Genomic DNA, 16862 nt, shown 5'->3' with positions numbered 1-16862 from the left:
TTCAATAGGTCCCTGACCAGAATCATGAGTTCCTGGGCCTTTTCTATCGGAAGATGAACCCTTTTCTGGTCCGTATCCAGAATCATGCCTAAGAAGGTCAAACGAGTCGTAGGAACCAACTGTGACTTTGGGATATTGAGAATCCAGCCGTGTTGCTGCAACACCTTCAGTGAAAGTGACACGCTGTTCAACAACTGCTCTCGTGATCTCGCTTTTATGAGGAGATCGTCCAAGTACGGGATAATTGTGACACCCTGCTTGCGCAGGAGCACCATCATCTCCGCCATTACCTTGGTGAAAATCCTCGGGGCCGTGGAAAGCCCAAATGGCAATGTCTGAAATTGGTAATGACACTCCTGTACCGCAAATCTCAGGTACGCCTGATGAGGTGGATAAATGGGAACATGAAGGTATGCATCCTTTACGTCCAGAGATACCATAAAATCCCCCCCCTTCTAGGCTGGCGATGATCGCTCTGAGCGATTCCATCTTGAACTTGAACCTTTTCAAGTATAGGTTCAAGAATTTTAAATTTAGAATGGGTCTGACCGAACCATCCGGTTTCGGGACTACAAATAGGGTTGAGTAATACCCCTTCCCTTGTTGAAGCAGGGGAACTTTGACCACCACCTGTTGAAGACAATTTGTGAATCGCATTTAAAACTATCTCCCTTTCTGGGGAGAAGCTGGTAGGGTCGATTTGAAAAACCGGCGAGGAGGCACCTCTTCGAATTCCAGCTTGTACCCCTGGGAAACTATTTCTATTGCCCAGGGATCCACCTGCGAGTGAACCCAGATGTGGCTGAAAACTCGAAGACGTGCCCCCACTGGGGCGGACTCCCTCAGCGGAGCCCCAGCGTCATGCGGTGGATTTTGTAGAGGCCGGGGAGGACTTCTGCTCCTGGGAACTAGCTGTGGTAGGCAGCTTTTTCCCTCTGCCCTTACCTCTGGCAAGAAAGGACGATCCTCGTACTCTCTTGTTTCTATTTGACCGAAAGGACTGCATCTGATAATGTGGCGCTTTCTTAGGCTGTGAGGGAATATAAGGCAAAAAATTTGATTAACCTGCCGTAGCTGTGGAAACCAGGTCCGAGAGACCTTCCCCAAACAATTCCTCACCCCTGTAAGGTAAAACCTCCATATGCCTCTTTGAGTCGGCATCACCTGTCCATTGCCGGGTCCATAGGACTCGTCTAGCAGAAATCGCCATAGCGTTGACTCTAGAACCCAGTAGGCCAATGTCTCTGAGCATCTCTCATATATAAGACAGCATCTTTAATATGACTCAGGGTCAATAACATGGTATCCTTATCCAGGGTATCAATTTCCGCCGATAAGGTATCTGTCCACGCTATTACAGCGCTACAAACCCAAGCCGACGCTATCGCCGGCCTGAGTAAGGTACCAGAATGTGTGTAAATGGACTTCAAGGTAGTCTCCTGCTTGCGATCAGCAGGATACCTGAGGGTAGCCGTCTCTTGGGATGGCAGCGCTACCTTTTTGGACAAGCGTGTCAACGCTTTGTACACCCTTGGGGCGGATTCCCACCGTATCCTGTCCTTATTCGGGAAAGGATGCGCCATAAGAATCCTTATGGGAAGCTGCAGTTTTTTGTCTGGAGATTCCCAAGCCTTTTCAAATAACTCGTTCAGCTCATGAGACGGGGGAAAGGTTACCTCAGGTTTCTTTTCCTTATACATGTGAACCCTCGTGTCAGGGACAGGGGGGTCCTCTGTGTTATGCAAAACATCTTTTATTGCAATAATCATATATTGAATGCTTTTAGCCAATTTTGGCTGTAACTTTGCATCATCGTAGTCGACACTGGAGTCAGAATCCGTGTCTGTATCCGTGTCTACTATTTGGGATAGTGGGCGCTTTTGAGACCCCGAAGGTCCCTGTGACATAGGGGCAGGTAGGGCCTGACACCCTGTACATTCCCTGGACTCAGCTTTGTCCAACCTTTTGTGCAATAAATTCACATTAGCACTTAAAACATTCCACATATCCAGTCAGGTGTCGGTGTTGCCGACGGAGACACCACAGTCATTTGCTCCACCTCCTCCCTAGGAGAGCCTTCTACCTCAGACATGCCGACACACGCGTACCGACACACCACACACTCAGGGAATCCTCTTATCTGAAGACAGTTCCCCCTTAAGGCCCTTCGGAGAGACAGAGAGAGAGTATGCCAGCACACACCCAGCGCTAATGACCCAGAAAAAATAAAATAAAAACACGATATGTTTACCCAGATAGCGCTGTTTATCCTCATCTGCGCCAAATTATGTGCCCCCCCCCCTTCTTTAAAACCCTCTTTCACCGTGTAAGCAGGGGAGAGTCCGGGGAGCTTCCTCTCAGCGGTGTGCTGTGGAGAAAATGGCGCCGGTGAGTGCTGAGGAACAAGCTCCGCCCCCTCAGCGGCGGGCTTCGGTCCCGCTGAAAATTTTCAAAACTGGCGGGGGATCTCTTATATACAGTGCCCAGCCTGTATATATCATATTAAGCCAGATATGGAGGTTCTTATTGCTGCCCAGGGCGGCGCGCGCCCCCCCCCCCCCGCGCCCTGCACCCTTACAGTGCCTGCCGTGTGTGTGTTGTGTGGGAGCAATGGCGCGCAGCGTTACCACTGCACGTTACCTCAATGAAGATCTGAAGTCTTCTGCCGCCTCTGAAGTCTTCTTTCTTCACATACTCACCCGGCTTCTATCTTCCGGCTCTGCGAGGAGGACGGCGGCGCCGCTCCGGGACGAACGGCAAGGGTGAGACCTGCGTTCCGTTCCCTCTGGAGCTAATGGTGTCCAGTAGCCTAAGAAACAGAGCCTAACGTTAAAGTAGGTCTGTTTCTCTCCCCTCAGTCCCTCAATGCAGGGAGTCTGTTGCCAGCAGGCTCCCTGAAAATAAAAAAACATAACAAAATACTTTTTCAGGAAACTCAGGAGAGCTCCATGTAATGCACCCAGTCTCCTCTGGGCACAATAGTAAACTGAGGTCTGGAGGAGGGGCATAGAGGGAGGAGCCAGTGCACACCCATACCTAAAGTTCTTTTTTAGTGCCCATGTCTCCTGCGGAGCCCGTCTATCCCCATGGTCCTTACGGAGTCCCCAGCATCCTCTAGGACGTAAGAGAAATAATGACTTTCCTACACAGATACTTGAATGGACCCACAGCCTTAGCTGGGGAATCCATAACTAAGCAGGCCAGATCGTGGCGCACTGCAGTAGTGAGATCTTCCATGCCGGAACTGGCGGAAGATTCCAGTTCTTCACTCGCTGGACTGATGACAGCCTCCGTAAGTTCTCCCTCTTCCTCCTCAGAATCTTTTAACGGCCTGGAAGAAGAAAGATGCCTATGTGCCTTGCGCAGTTTAGGATCCTCGAAAAAATGTGGAAACACTTTTAAAACCCTGATGCCGTGCGCTCCATGATACGAAACCAAGGCGGATCGGACACACTTGAAGAACCGCACCACCAAGAGCAAGTAACTCTTCCCTGCACTGAGGAACCAGGCTCAGTAGCAATCTGATCCTTCAGCTGTAGCGCTACTAGCTCCACTCTGAGTCTGAGATCAACCAACCCAGAGCATGTGCCCACAATGGCAAAGGCAAAACAATGCCACAATATAAATGCAGGTAACTGAGCAACTGCACAATTTTTTTATTTAGGCAAAAACAAGCCATAACAAATATAAATATACTTAGCCTTCCTGAAGAGACAAACAGCTGTAGAGGAGAAGAGCAGATGAACAGTCCCAACCTACAACCCCATGGTCCAATGTACCCCAGCCTTGATGACCGAAAAACACTTGCTTTCTAATTTTATTTTTTTCAATCCAGCCATCTGACACATTTTAAGAGCCCCAAAAACGTCTCTTTCGGCCACTAAGACTATTGCCCAAAACACGTATGCACTTTTTTGAGGTAGTGGGTGATTTCCCCATTTTCCTCACCCCACAGTAAATTACCATGCAGCTACTGGGATAAGCCTTTTCCAACTGAATTGCATGTTAAGCGGGAGCACGCGCAGATATGATAAATTACCACATGAGAAACGTGTTAATTCAAGCTGAAATAAATTAATATATTACAGCAGCTAATTGAATATGCCACTTAAGTGTAAAGAGCTAGTCCAGAGGTTCCCAAAATGTGTGCCGTGGCTCCCTGGGGTGCCACGGGACACTTGCAGGAGTGCCCTGGGTTGGTGGTTCAGGACCAATTCAAATTATTCATGGTCAATATAATAGGTAAAACCAGTGCTGGTGGCTGCCAGTCATAAAATATGTGGCCAAACAGAAGCAAATCTTGTCCCTCACCACACAACTGACCCTAAGGATGACGTATAAACGCGATCTACGTAATGTAATATTTCTTTCTAAATTTCTCAATAAGAAATTTTTGACCTAGGGGTGCTGTGAAAAAAAATCTGATATTCTAGGGCGCTGTGATTCAAGAAAGTTTGGAAACCACTAAGCTAGTCTAATCAACGTCCCACATCACAAGATAAAGCACATTCAGCACATCACGCACCTTCTCTGGGTTAGGGGCCCTGACTTTAGAGAACATCTAGAGCCTTTGCTGAAAATAAGCCTGGACACAGCTACTGTATGCTTGTGAAAGCCTAGGGACAGATCATTTATACAGCAAGAGCTGAGAAGTGTTATAGGCGTACTATATCTGTGGGATGAGACTGCTGTGAGAACTGGGAGACATTTTGTTACTCACTTGAAAATTAATGAAAGCGCACTTATTTCAAGTTGACCAGCACTTTCCTGGAGGAGGAGGAGAAAAAAAAAAAAAATGAAAAATACAGAATTATAAATTTCAAATATATTGCTGTAAGATCTTAAAGTACAGAAAAAAAAAATCCAGTGACTCACCTTTGATCTTGTATAAAATGGAAGTTATTCAGTAAATTTTTCTACAGTCCGGAACAAACATGCAATTTTGAAATACCCATCCACATTAAGTCCATGAAAAAACATTTAGCTATTTGAATGGAAGTATTGTGCAGTACTGCGGATTTACAGTTCATTTGCAGGAACTGCCTATTCTCAGAAGGGACATGCAATCTGCTCTCCTGAAAGCAAAGTGGGGTCCTTATAGGTGTGACCTGGAATATAGAAATTCCCCCACTGCACTCACCTGGAGTTTGGTAGTATGCAGGAGCACCCAGCAGTGTTAGGATACCATGCCTCCTGACCAATGACTGGTGGGGACCCTCAGAAACCCGCCTAGCAGCTCCTTAAGAGTTGTGATGAGCCCAGTAGGAGCATTATCAGCCAGAAGCAGCGTGGTCAGAGTCTTGCGGCGGAACGTAATGGAGCATGAGATCGCATGAGGTGAGGGATGCTGGCCGATCTCTGCCTTTTTTTTTTTTTTAAAGGGGGCAATCACTTACAAGGCAAAACCATGCCTTGTAAGTGACAGCCCCATTAACAAAAAAAAATATCTGGCATCCCTCACCTTAAGTTTTGGATCTTTGGAGTTTTGGATCCCAAACCTTTAGAGAGAAGTGATGCTAAACCTCAACCAGCAAGTAGCTCCAACAGGTCATGTTTTGAGGATTTCAGTCTTTGGAAGCAGGTTGGACAATAACTAACCCAGCAATATAGATTACCTCACCCGTGTATGATTAAAGAAAGCCATAAAATAAAATTAAAATAAAAAAGTGACCTGCTAGGGGTACTTGAGAAATGGAGTCGAGAACCCCTGCTCTAAAGCCAACTTTAGTTCAGAGGTGGTACTAGACTAGGATTACTTAATATGTACCATAAATCAGGGACATATGATTTGTCCAGGTTCCGTGCCTGATAAAAACGAGCTGAAATGACTAAGTCAGCAAGCCGCAGAGCCTGTGTAATTCAAGAGTGTCCCTAATTAGAGGGATATTATGGCAACCCTATGCCAAGCTCATGATAAAACACTGGCAATATGGAATTTAAATTAGAACGCCCAACTCTGACTAAATGTCGTAAGTGGCAGAGTACCTTAGCTTCTGTTCACGTGCAGCCAAGGAGCAGACACACCAAATTATAGTTAATACAAAGTGTCCAGGACTAGTTAACTGGGTAGGTTCATCCATCCCCATAAGTGTACAGTATAGTGATTGTTGGCGAGTACTTACATGCAAAATAAAATACATGATATATTATGACCACCAGTTGATTTTATGCAAAGTTGCTATTCCGCATATAATGCTGATGTACATAGGCGGAGCCTGTAGAATAATGAATAGGCAGAGGTATACAGAGACTAATGAAGTCGTGACTCAAGATATAATGAGTAAACATAATTTAAATGTGGAAGGATTGTTGGCACTCGCAGCAGTGTATTGAGAATTAGCAAACGACTGCACTGGTGAACGGTTCAAAGACGGCAGTTGTTAAAGTCTATGCAGAGTGGACCAGCAGACAAAAACCTGGGGCCAGGATGTAATGAAGTCAGAGTTCGGCGGCCGTGCAGGATGCTGGCCGAACTTTGAGGGTTATTTTTTTTAAAGGGGCAATTATGTACAAGGCATAGTTTAGCCTTGTACATGAATCCCCCTTTAAAAAAACGTCCGCGTTCGTCCGGCATCCCTTACGGCTGCTGAACTCTGACTTCATTACATCCTGCCCTGGGTCTGAGTGTAAGGCCTGTGGTTGGAAGTAGTTACTGGATGCTTGAGAACAGAGCATAATCGAGAGTGGGAAGATGTGTTTAATACCACAGATGGGTGACAGTGCATTAAATGACAGATAATCTGAATCGGGGACCAATTCAGATGGCCTCTCAATGAACCGCACATTACATCGGCTGCTTCCACCAGCATGAAGAGCCGCGACAGTGCAAAAAGGAACTATGCTGTTGTGTGGTTGCCTCTGTGACACTCAGGGTAAGTATCACGTGCAGTTCACTTTGCTGTTTAGTATCAAGGCTACGATCAGGTAAGTGTTATAGGTTCTACAGGTCTCTATTCCCTCTCGGTTTACTTTCATGGTTTGAGAAACGAGAGGTCTATTTACTAAGCCTTGGATGGAGATAAATCAGACGGAGAAAGTCCCAGCCAATCGGCTCCTAACTGCCATGTCACAGGCTGGGTTTGAAAAATGACAATTAGGAGCCGTTTGGCTGGGACTTTATCTCCATCCAAGGCTTAGTAAATAGACCCCTAAGTCTCCTCACAGAAACAGGTTACACGGCTAGATCACAGTACAATTCAAAACACAATTTGCACAGACATTAATTGCACAATCTCTGTTAGATTTATACTGGATTGCTTCTGGAATAACTTTTCCCTCTGCAAGAATTTTGAAGAAATGATCACAAGCCACAATTATATCCTATTTAAAAGTGGATTCCTCTGTTATACCTTTTACATACATCAGGTACAAATTACAATGTGTATCGTCAATAAGTAACAATTTTAACAATCTTATATACACAACCGAAAATATACAGTCCCCTAAGAATTACGATACAATCGGAGCCCCGTTAATTAAAACCTAAAAGTTCAAACGAATTAAGTTTAAAGTGCACTTTGCTGCAAGAGTTAGTCTCTTCAGTTTTGTTAATAGTCCTGAATGCAGAGCCGGCCCTAACCAATATGATGCCCTAGACAAGATTTTGGCTGGTGCCCCCTAGCACCGCCGCTAGTTCTGCAGGAGATGCCTGGCATGAGTCAGCTGGCAGCTCTGCTGACGTCGGGCGCCTTTTGTTTATGAAAATGCATCTTATTTGCATTACTATGTGGCTAGGATACACAAGCAGCTTCTGCTGATTAAAATGATATGCAGCACGCGTATATTTGTGTGCGACTGCGGCAGTATCTGCATATGAAATGCTACATTACAGTGATTTCCAGGAATACACTGCAACATAGCATTTTGTATGCAGATACAGCCGCAGTCACACACAGACTATAGGCATGCCACATATCAATTTAATCATCAGAAGCTGCTGGTGCCCCTAAGCATGCCAAATGCCCTAGGCATTTGCCTAGTTTGCCTATGTCTAAGGCCGGCTCTGCCTGAATGACTGTGGTACTGGAGGTATTAAGGGATGAAATGAAGCTTCAGTAGTACTGTCTAGCTAGGGAACAATGTTGCTCTTTCCTGACTGGAACAATTAGCTTTCTCTGTAACAAGCTCCTCCTTTGACACCTTCTGCATGTTTCTGCCCTGTTAATTTATTTAGAGCTCAGCAATGCTGCTGTGTATATGTCTAGCTGGAGATAATCCTAGCTGGTCTCAGGCACTGTTCCCTTAGTGCTAGTTGACTTATAGCTTCACCCTGCTCTGGTAGGCATAAACTGATCACAACAAAATGACAGTACATCAATTGTCTGTTCCTGGATAATTGGCATGTCCTGTAATTAGGGTTTTATGCTACATAAAATACAGTTTTACATTAGTTAAGCAGTTTAACCACATCTCCCAACTTCTTTAGTGCTGAACGCAGAACCTTGGGGCGCCAGAGATGCGCCCGTGCTCTGAAAAGGGACACTGCCGAGGGTTAAGGGGCGGGGCTTCTGGGGAAGTGGATAGAGCCTCATCTCAATATCCTCACCATCCACATGGGGTCATTGAAAATGTGGATTTGTCAGACGAAGTCACCCATTTGCAATTATACACTGTCCAATTAGTGTGTTTCTAAGCAAACTGGAGCAGTTTCACTCTATTTGCAGCAGATAGCATTGGCATATGGACAGGTATTCTGCTTCTGTAGCAGGTTTAATCAGACTATGAAGCATATGATCAGGAAGGCAGTGACGCAGGTAAAGGAGGGTTGGAAACAGGAGCCTACAGAACCACATGTGGTTCAAGTTATTTCTCAAATGTATGAGAAGTTGGGGAAGAAAGGCACTTTGGTGTGACTACACCTAGAAGGAGCACAAGGTAAATAGAAGAGTTATGATATTACTGTAATAGCCTGAACTTTCTACCCCAGGGACAAGGTTCTGGTTTTAGTGCTGACCCAAGAAAGAGTAAGGTCTTCGCTCATATTTAGGAGCCCTATGAGGTGGAAGAGGCAGTTGGTCCTGTGAACTACTGTACAAGGCCCAACAGGCAGGAAGAAGGAAAGAAGAGCAGATATATTACGTACGTTTTTTGAAACCTTGGCGCAATGAGGATTCAGTACAAGTTTTGTAGAGTATGGTAGTAGAAAATTCTTGGTTTCCATAGAACATACCTTGTCCATAGAGCAAAAGTGGCAGGTGAAAGAGACAACGGAACAAGAACGTATTCTCTTCCCTATCAGTGCGCACGGCTTTGATTGGACATATTGTCACACCGCCCAGGGTAGTGGTCAAACAAAAGCCCTACCAGACCCCTGAGGCTAGATGGAGTGCAATTGGTGGAGAACATGGTCCAACGGGGAGTGATTGAGGAGTCTCCCAGTGAGTGGGATAGTCCAATAAAGTTGTTAACAAAACCCAATTCGAACTTTCAGATCTGCAACGACTTTAGAAAGTTAAACAGTGTGCACCAGTTCGATGCCTATCCAATGCCATGGGTGTAAGAGCTGGTGGAAAGTTTGGCAGGCAGGAAATATTTAACAACCCTTGATCTCACAAAAGGCTACTGGAAGATACTTCTTCCTGCAGCAAGGCTTTTTATACCCCTTAAGGCCTTTTCCAGTACAAGGTCCTAACCGTTGGTTTGCATGAAGCGCCAGCCACTTTCCAAAGGGTTGAACAAAGTAGTGAAACACCATACTGCCTATGCATCTTTATTATTAGTTGAACACTCAAGACTGGGAATCACATCTTCCTAATGTTGTAGCGGTACTGGCCTCCCATATGTCCTCAGGCTTCACGGCTAACCCTGAGAAATGTGCAGCAGCCCTAAGAAGCTAAGCATTTGAGTTATATAGTTGGACAGGGTCAGGTGAAACCTCAGATAGGAAAGGTTGAAGCAGTTAAAAAGTGGTCAAAGCCTAATACCAAGTGCAGTTGAGAACCTTTCTGGGCTTTGTAGGTTACTATTGGTGGTTTATCAGTCACTTTGGGACTAGAGCGGTTTCATTAACAGACTTACGTATAAATGGTCAAAATGTGATCACAACAGGGTGCGCTTAAATACAGTGTGCAGCCAGACCGTAATACCCTATTTGAAGGATTCCCCGTCACCTCCACCAAAATACTAGAACGCAAAAACAAAGAAAAGGGTAAACTTATCTGGCACTACTGATTGGTTGATGTCCCATATATATGATCCTCCAATATATGTCAGCAGTACAAACAGCCCGGATCTCCTTGAAAAAGACCTCAGTTTAGAGGTGGAAACGCGTTGGAAGCGGGGACATTGAAATTTGGCTGCCAGCGTGAAAGTGACAAGGTGAAACCCAGACAAGCTGATTCAGCGTTGGTATAAGATCTGTGGGAGCCCGGGACTCACATTACACATGCTGCTACTGAACTGCTTTGCCAGTTCTTTGCTTCTGGTAATTTCATTTAATCACAGTCATTAAAGCTACCATCTGCTACATGTTGTTGTGTGTGGAGCCTTTTATGCGATTTGTTTGTGTACCATTGGTTTTAGACGTAGATTAAAAAAAAAATTGTACTTCACTATATGCAACTCTGTTTTACTTTTGGGTGGATACGAGTTTGTACTGCTGACATATATTGGAGGATCATATATATGGGACATCAACCAATCAGTAGCGCCAGATAAGTTTACCCTTCTCTTCATTAACAGACATGTTAAACAAAAACAAAAACAAAAAAAACGCGGTCCCTGGAGAGGCGCAGTCTTGCTGAAACAGCATAGGTAGATCTTCGCCTGACCCTCTGTACCACTCTGATACTACAAGCCCACAATTTTCCCCAGATTCTTCCTCCATGCCTCTGATGTTTGCTTGATGGTGCAATCGTATCCAAGGAAAGCAAGGTTTAGAGCACTCAGTGTTGTACTTGAGCAAGAAGCGCTGTTGCAGAGAGAACAAAAATACGCTACGGTAGAGAAGGATTGCCTGCCCATAAAGTGGGCCATAGAGGCACTTTTGTACTATTTGCCAGGAAGGGAATTTTCCTTTATAACAGACCATGCACCGTTACAATGGATGCAGAGAAATCGGGGGGTGAACACCAAGGTTACCAGATGGTCCTTTTAGCATTACAACCATTTAGATTAACAGTGGAGCATATGCCTGGGATTTTACGCAAAAATGCAAATGTCAAGGAAATTTGAGCTCCTCGTGAGGTCAGTGTTGCCTTACTTGTCAACGCTAGGGGAAGGGATATGTGGCAATAGCAGCAGTATGTTACAGAGGAACCAGGGTGTTCGACTGATAAACTCAGGGAAGTCACAAATTTAGAAAATAGAAAGTGTGTGATTTAGCTGCATAATGGACTTCAGGTGCATTTCTCCACTGAGCCTGGTGGAACTGAAAGCATGTCACTGATTAACCACTGGATCTGTGATGAACTCCCATAAGGCCGGATGGCAGTGTCACTTGCCTGTCAGTCTGAGAGGGGGAGGGGAAGTCTAAGTTGGACAGTGATAGGGTTGCTTGAGAAGCTTCTGTGAGAAGCTGATGACCTTTGTCAGTGTCTAGTATGGACATTAACTGTACAATGGTTACTAGTCTGCGGTCACCCACACGACAAACCATAGTGCACAAGTCCAAAGAGAGTTTGTGTGTTCTTCCACTACACAGTTTTGTTGTCACAATATTTATAATTCAGTATAATGTATGGCACTAACCACTCAGAAATATTCAAAGCAATCTTATTGTTACCACTCAGTGAGACCTTTAGAATCATAAACAGCGGATCTAGGGGGAGATTCACTTTCCTGCAGAGAGCCTCGGGTGTTACTTTTCAATCAGCCTCCAGACTTATCCCAGTAGGCTTGTTAACGCCGTTAACTTAATGCATTAACGGCCGTTAACTAACAATCCGAGAAAAGTTCACAGATGTGCATTAACCCCGTTGTGGCACCCGTTAACCCAAGGCAGGTAAAAAAAAAAAAAAAAAAAATTCCAATAACTCTTGGCTTTAGGGCTAACTGAATGACTATTTCAACTGCAGCTAACTGAATTCCCCAGTTAATCTTAATTCCACAACACATTATATAACGAGCATCATCCTCTTTTCTTTTTACTTGCATTTTGAGAGTGGCAGATATTAAGATGGTGGCCTTGATAATGGTCTGATGGTGGACCAAAACGCCATGAGGATGATGGCAGAAGATGATGCTCCTGATACCATGTATTGTGGCATAAAGATCAGATCCGCTGTTTACGATGGCTGTGTGTGTCACTGGGTGGTAACAATAAAAAATTACTTTGAATTTTTCTATAATGAGTGGTGAATGCCCTGTACTGAATTATGGATAGCGACAGTTTGGATGCTTTGGCAATATAGGAAGGGTCACGGAATGAGGAGGTCTGTGATCCGTATCAGGACCCTTGGGCACAGCTGAAGTAAGCATGCGAGTGAAGCTAGGAGATCTGAGGAGTGGTCTGCTCATGAAGCTGATAAAAGGAATGTAGAGGTGCTTAGAGGTGTCCTAGGCAGTCATGGAAATGCCAAGAGACAGCACAGATTGGATTAAGCACCAGGATACAGAACTGGAACTCCAGCTAAGAATATCTAGAACCGGAACACAACTCAAGCAGGAACCGAAGTCTTATGTATCCAGGTCTGATGACTGCTGCAGTTAACAGCTAGGGACTGCTGTGGTCCACACCTGGAACTGGATTCAGGTTCTAAAATTCAGGCAAAACAGTAACACGCTATCCAGCACCACCAGGAACTCAGTCGGAAAGATCTGAAATGTGAATACTACCCCACCCTGGAATCGGACGCCTGACCTACAGGGCAACCCTTAGTAGAAAACATAGAATAGAGGAGCCAAACTTAACACCAGCCTGTGCAGTAGCCAGAGAGACAGAACGGAAGTCTCTGTAAGCACTAGGACATGCACAGTAGATGGCATGCAGCAGGTAAGCACATTAGAGGGTAAACAGCTGTAGATGGTAAATAGTAGTTGCAGCTCCAGGCAGCAGGAATCCAGATGACTGACCAAAGCTGTATAGGTGCTGTGATGTAGACAGAGCAGATGATAAAACAGCAGGCACTTTGAACTGGCAACGGTGAGCTGGTGTAGAAGTGGTTTGAAAGCTGAATGGAAACAGCAGTGCTGGTCAGTGAACAAACAGCACAAAACTGCTTGTAGAATACGGTCAACAATATCTAGAACAGGTACAAGTACAGTAGTACTGAGGCCTCTGGACCAGGAACTCTCTCAGAAGGCAGGCGTTGCTCTGGCAATATGCAACAGGTCAGAGCAGGTTTAAATAGGCAGCAGTGGATGTTCATAAGTTGCTGAAGTCATGTAACTGCTGCTGTAGTGCAGGGATTGGTTTAGCAAAGGTGATTATCGTGTTGGACCCAGAGACTTGTGGACTGCAATGATGACAGCACTGGGGACTAAGACCACGATTCATGACAGGAAGCACCTATGCTGGAGAGTGCATACAGCTACAGTATAAGATTATTTGTATGTATGTGTGCTTTTGTTTTAAACCTTAAACTGGCAATTCAAGGTTAAATTGCTGAAATACAGAAAATTGACAAAAAAATAATCAGGATTTTAATTACCTACAGGTAAATCCTTTTCTCGTAGTCCGTAGAGGATGCTGGGGTCCAATTTAGTACCATGGGGTATAGACTGGTCCTTTGGGAGCCACTGGCTCTTTAAGAGTTTAATAGAGTGGGCTAGCTTCTTCTACCCTCTATGCCCCTCCTACCAGACTCCGTCTAGAAAGTGTGCCAGAGGAGAAGGACATACTTCGAGAGAAGGAAATTACACAGATAGCAGTGAGATTCACACCAGCTCACACATAACAAAAGGAAAGCCAAGCTAACTAACTTGTTACAAGTCAGTAATGGCTGAACCAACAAACTTAACCAAGTAACAATGTAGGAATACAAAAGCATTGGGCGGGCACCTAGCATCCTCTACGGACTACGAGAAACGGATTTACCGGTAGGTTATTAAAAACCTGTTTTCTCTTATGTCCTAGAGGATGCTGGGGTCCAATTTAGTACCATGGGGATGTATCAAAGCTCCTAGTACGGGAGGGAGAGTCCTGAGGTTCCTGCAGAACTGATTGGCCTCTGGGGACCTAAAGTTTGGTCAAAGTCTCGAACTTGTAAAACTTAGAAAACGTGTTCGACCCAGACCAAGTAGCAGCTCGGCAAAGCTGAAGAGCCAAGACACCCCGGGCAGCCACCCAGGAAGAACCCACTTTACGTGTAGAGTGGGCCTGAACAGATTTTGGACAAGCCAAACCTGCTGTTGAATAAGCATGCTGGATAGTAAGCCGGATCCAGCGAGAAATGGTCTGCTTAGAAGCAGGACACCCAATCTTGTTGGGATCATAAAGGACAAAGAGTGCATCAAACTTCCTGTGACGAGTAGTTCTCTTCACATATATTTTCAAAGCCCGCACAACATCCAGGGACTTTGAGGTAAAATCGAGGTGTCAGTAGCCACTGGCACCACAATAGGTTGGTTGATATGAAAAGCCGACACAACCTTTGGAAGAAATTGCTGACGTGTTCGGAGTTCAGCCCTATCTTCATGGAAAATCAAGTAGGGGCTCTTGTGCAACAATGTCCCCAATTCAGACACACATCTTGCAGATCCCAATGCTAAGTGTGACTGTCTTCCAAGAAAGAAACTTTACGTCCACCTCCTGTAAATGTTCGAAACAATCCGATTGCAGGAACTGCAGCACCACATTAAGATCCCAAGGTGCCTTAGGAGGCACAAAGGCTGGTTGGATGTGCAGAACTCCTTTAAAGAAAGTCTGAACCTCAGGGAGAGCAGCCAATTGTTTCTGGAAGAAAATGGACACGGCCGAAAACTGGACCTTGATGGAGTCCAAGCGTAGGCCCACAACCACACCAGCTTGCAGAAAGAGGAGGAAACAGTCCCAGTTGAAACTCCACCATAGGAAACTTCTTGGATTCACACCAAGAGACATACCTTTTTCCAAATCCGATGGTAATGTGTAGACGTTACCCCCTTCCGAGCTTGGGTCAGAGTAGGAATGACCTTGTTCGGAATACCCTTCCGAACGAAGATCTGGCATTCAACCTCCATGCTGTCAAACGTAGCCGTGGTAAGTCTTGATAGGCGAACAGCCCCTGTAGTAGAAGGTCCTCCCGAAGAGGAAGAGGCCTCGGATCCTCCAGCAGTAATTCCAGAAGATCCGCGTACCAAGCCCGTCTTGGCCAGTCCGGAGCAATGAGAATCGCTTGAACTCTCGTTCTTTTTATTAATTGGAGAATCCTTGGAATGAGTGGAAGTGGAGGGAATACATACACCGAGTGGAACACCCACGGAGTTACCAGGGTGTCCACCGCCACTGCTTGCGGGTCTCTTGACTTGGAACAGTACCCCCAAAGCTTCTTGTTGAGGCGAGAGGCCATCATGTCTATGTGAGGTACGCCCCACCGGCTTGTTACCTCTGCGAAATCCGCCGGGCGGAGTCCCCATTCTCCTGGATGGAGATAGTGTCTGCTGAGGAAGTCCGCTTCCCAGATGTCCACTCCCGGAATGAAGATCGCCGACAGCACCAGCGCGCGCCTTTTAGCTCAGAGGAAGATTCTTGTTACCTCTGACATTGCAGCTCTGCTCTTCGTTCTGCCTTGCCTGTTTATGTAGGACACCGCCGTGATGTTGTCAGACTGAACCTGAATGGTCCGATCTTGCAGAAGATGTGCCGCTTGTAGAAGGCCGTTGTATATGGCCCTTAGTTCCAGAACGTTTATTGGAAGGACAGATTCCTGACTTGACCACCTTCCTTGGAAGTTTTCCCCCTGGGTGACTGCTCCCCAACCTCTGAGGCTTGCATCCGTGGTTAGAAGGATCCAGTTCTGAATCCCAAGCCTGCATCCCTGTGAGTGAGGAGTTTGCAGCCACCAGAGGAGTGAAATCCCTGCTTTCGGCGATAGGCGTATCCGCTGGTGCATGTGAAGATGTGATCCCGACCACTTGTCAAGGAGATCCAGCTGGAAGATTGTGCATGGAATCTTCCGTACTGTAGAGCCTTGTAGGAAGCCACCATCTTTCCCTGAAGGCGAATGCACTGATGAACCGATACCCGGGCTGGTTTCAAGACATTCGGGACCATTGATTGGATCACCAACGCTTTCTCCAGAGGTAGAAACACCCGCTGCACTTTCGTGTCAAGTATCATCCCCAGGAAAGGTCTCCTTGTCGGTTCCAAATGTGACTTTGGAAGGTTCAGGATCCACCCATAATCCTGGAGTAGTCGAGTTGAGAGAACAATACTCTGCAACAGCTTCTCCCTGGAAGATGCCATTATCAGCAGATCGTCCAGATATGGAATTACTCCATGTTTGCGGAGAAGGAGCATCATCTCCGCCATGACCTTGGTGAACACCCTCGCTGCTGTGGAGAGGCCAAATGGTAGGGCCTGGAACTGGTAGTAACTGTCCAGCAGCGCAAATCGGAGATAATCCTGGTGAGGCGGCCAGATCGGAATGTGAAGGTACGCATCCTTGATATCCAGGGATACCAGGAATTCCCCCTCCTCCAGACCTGAGACCACCGCTCTCAGAGACTCCATGTTGAACTTAAACACTTGTAAGTATGTGTTCAAGGACTTTAGGTTCAATAATGGTCTTACCGAACTATCCGGCTTCAGTAACATAAACAGGTTTGAGTAACAACCCCTGTTTTTTTAGGTGAGGTGGAACTGGAACAATGACATTTGTTTGTACCAATTTCTGAATGGCTTCCTGCAGAATTGTACTTTGTTAATGAAGCTGGAAAGCCTGATTTGAAGAATCTGTGCGGTGGGAGTACTTGAAATTCCAGTCTCTTACCCAGGCATACAA

The 16862-nt window shown here is 45.7% G+C and overlaps 1 protein-coding gene across 3 annotated transcripts in view; it reads right to left on the bottom strand.

Annotated features, from left to right (window-relative positions):
• LOC134948996 (putative bifunctional UDP-N-acetylglucosamine transferase and deubiquitinase ALG13) overlaps nt 1-16862 on the bottom strand; it is a 479197-nt gene that overhangs the window by 405611 nt on the left and 56724 nt on the right. For all 3 annotated transcript variants that reach the window (XM_063937323.1, XM_063937325.1, XM_063937324.1), the window contains exon 5: nt 4721-4767. In XM_063937323.1, coding sequence (XP_063793393.1) covers nt 4721-4767 — 47 coding nt within the window. The remainder of the gene's footprint in view (nt 1-4720; nt 4768-16862) is intronic.

This window comes from Pseudophryne corroboree, chromosome 8, assembly GCF_028390025.1.
Source record: "Pseudophryne corroboree isolate aPseCor3 chromosome 8, aPseCor3.hap2, whole genome shotgun sequence".
Taxonomy (NCBI): Eukaryota; Metazoa; Chordata; class Amphibia; order Anura; family Myobatrachidae; genus Pseudophryne; species Pseudophryne corroboree.
This window is presented reverse-complemented; position numbering and strand designations above follow the sequence as displayed.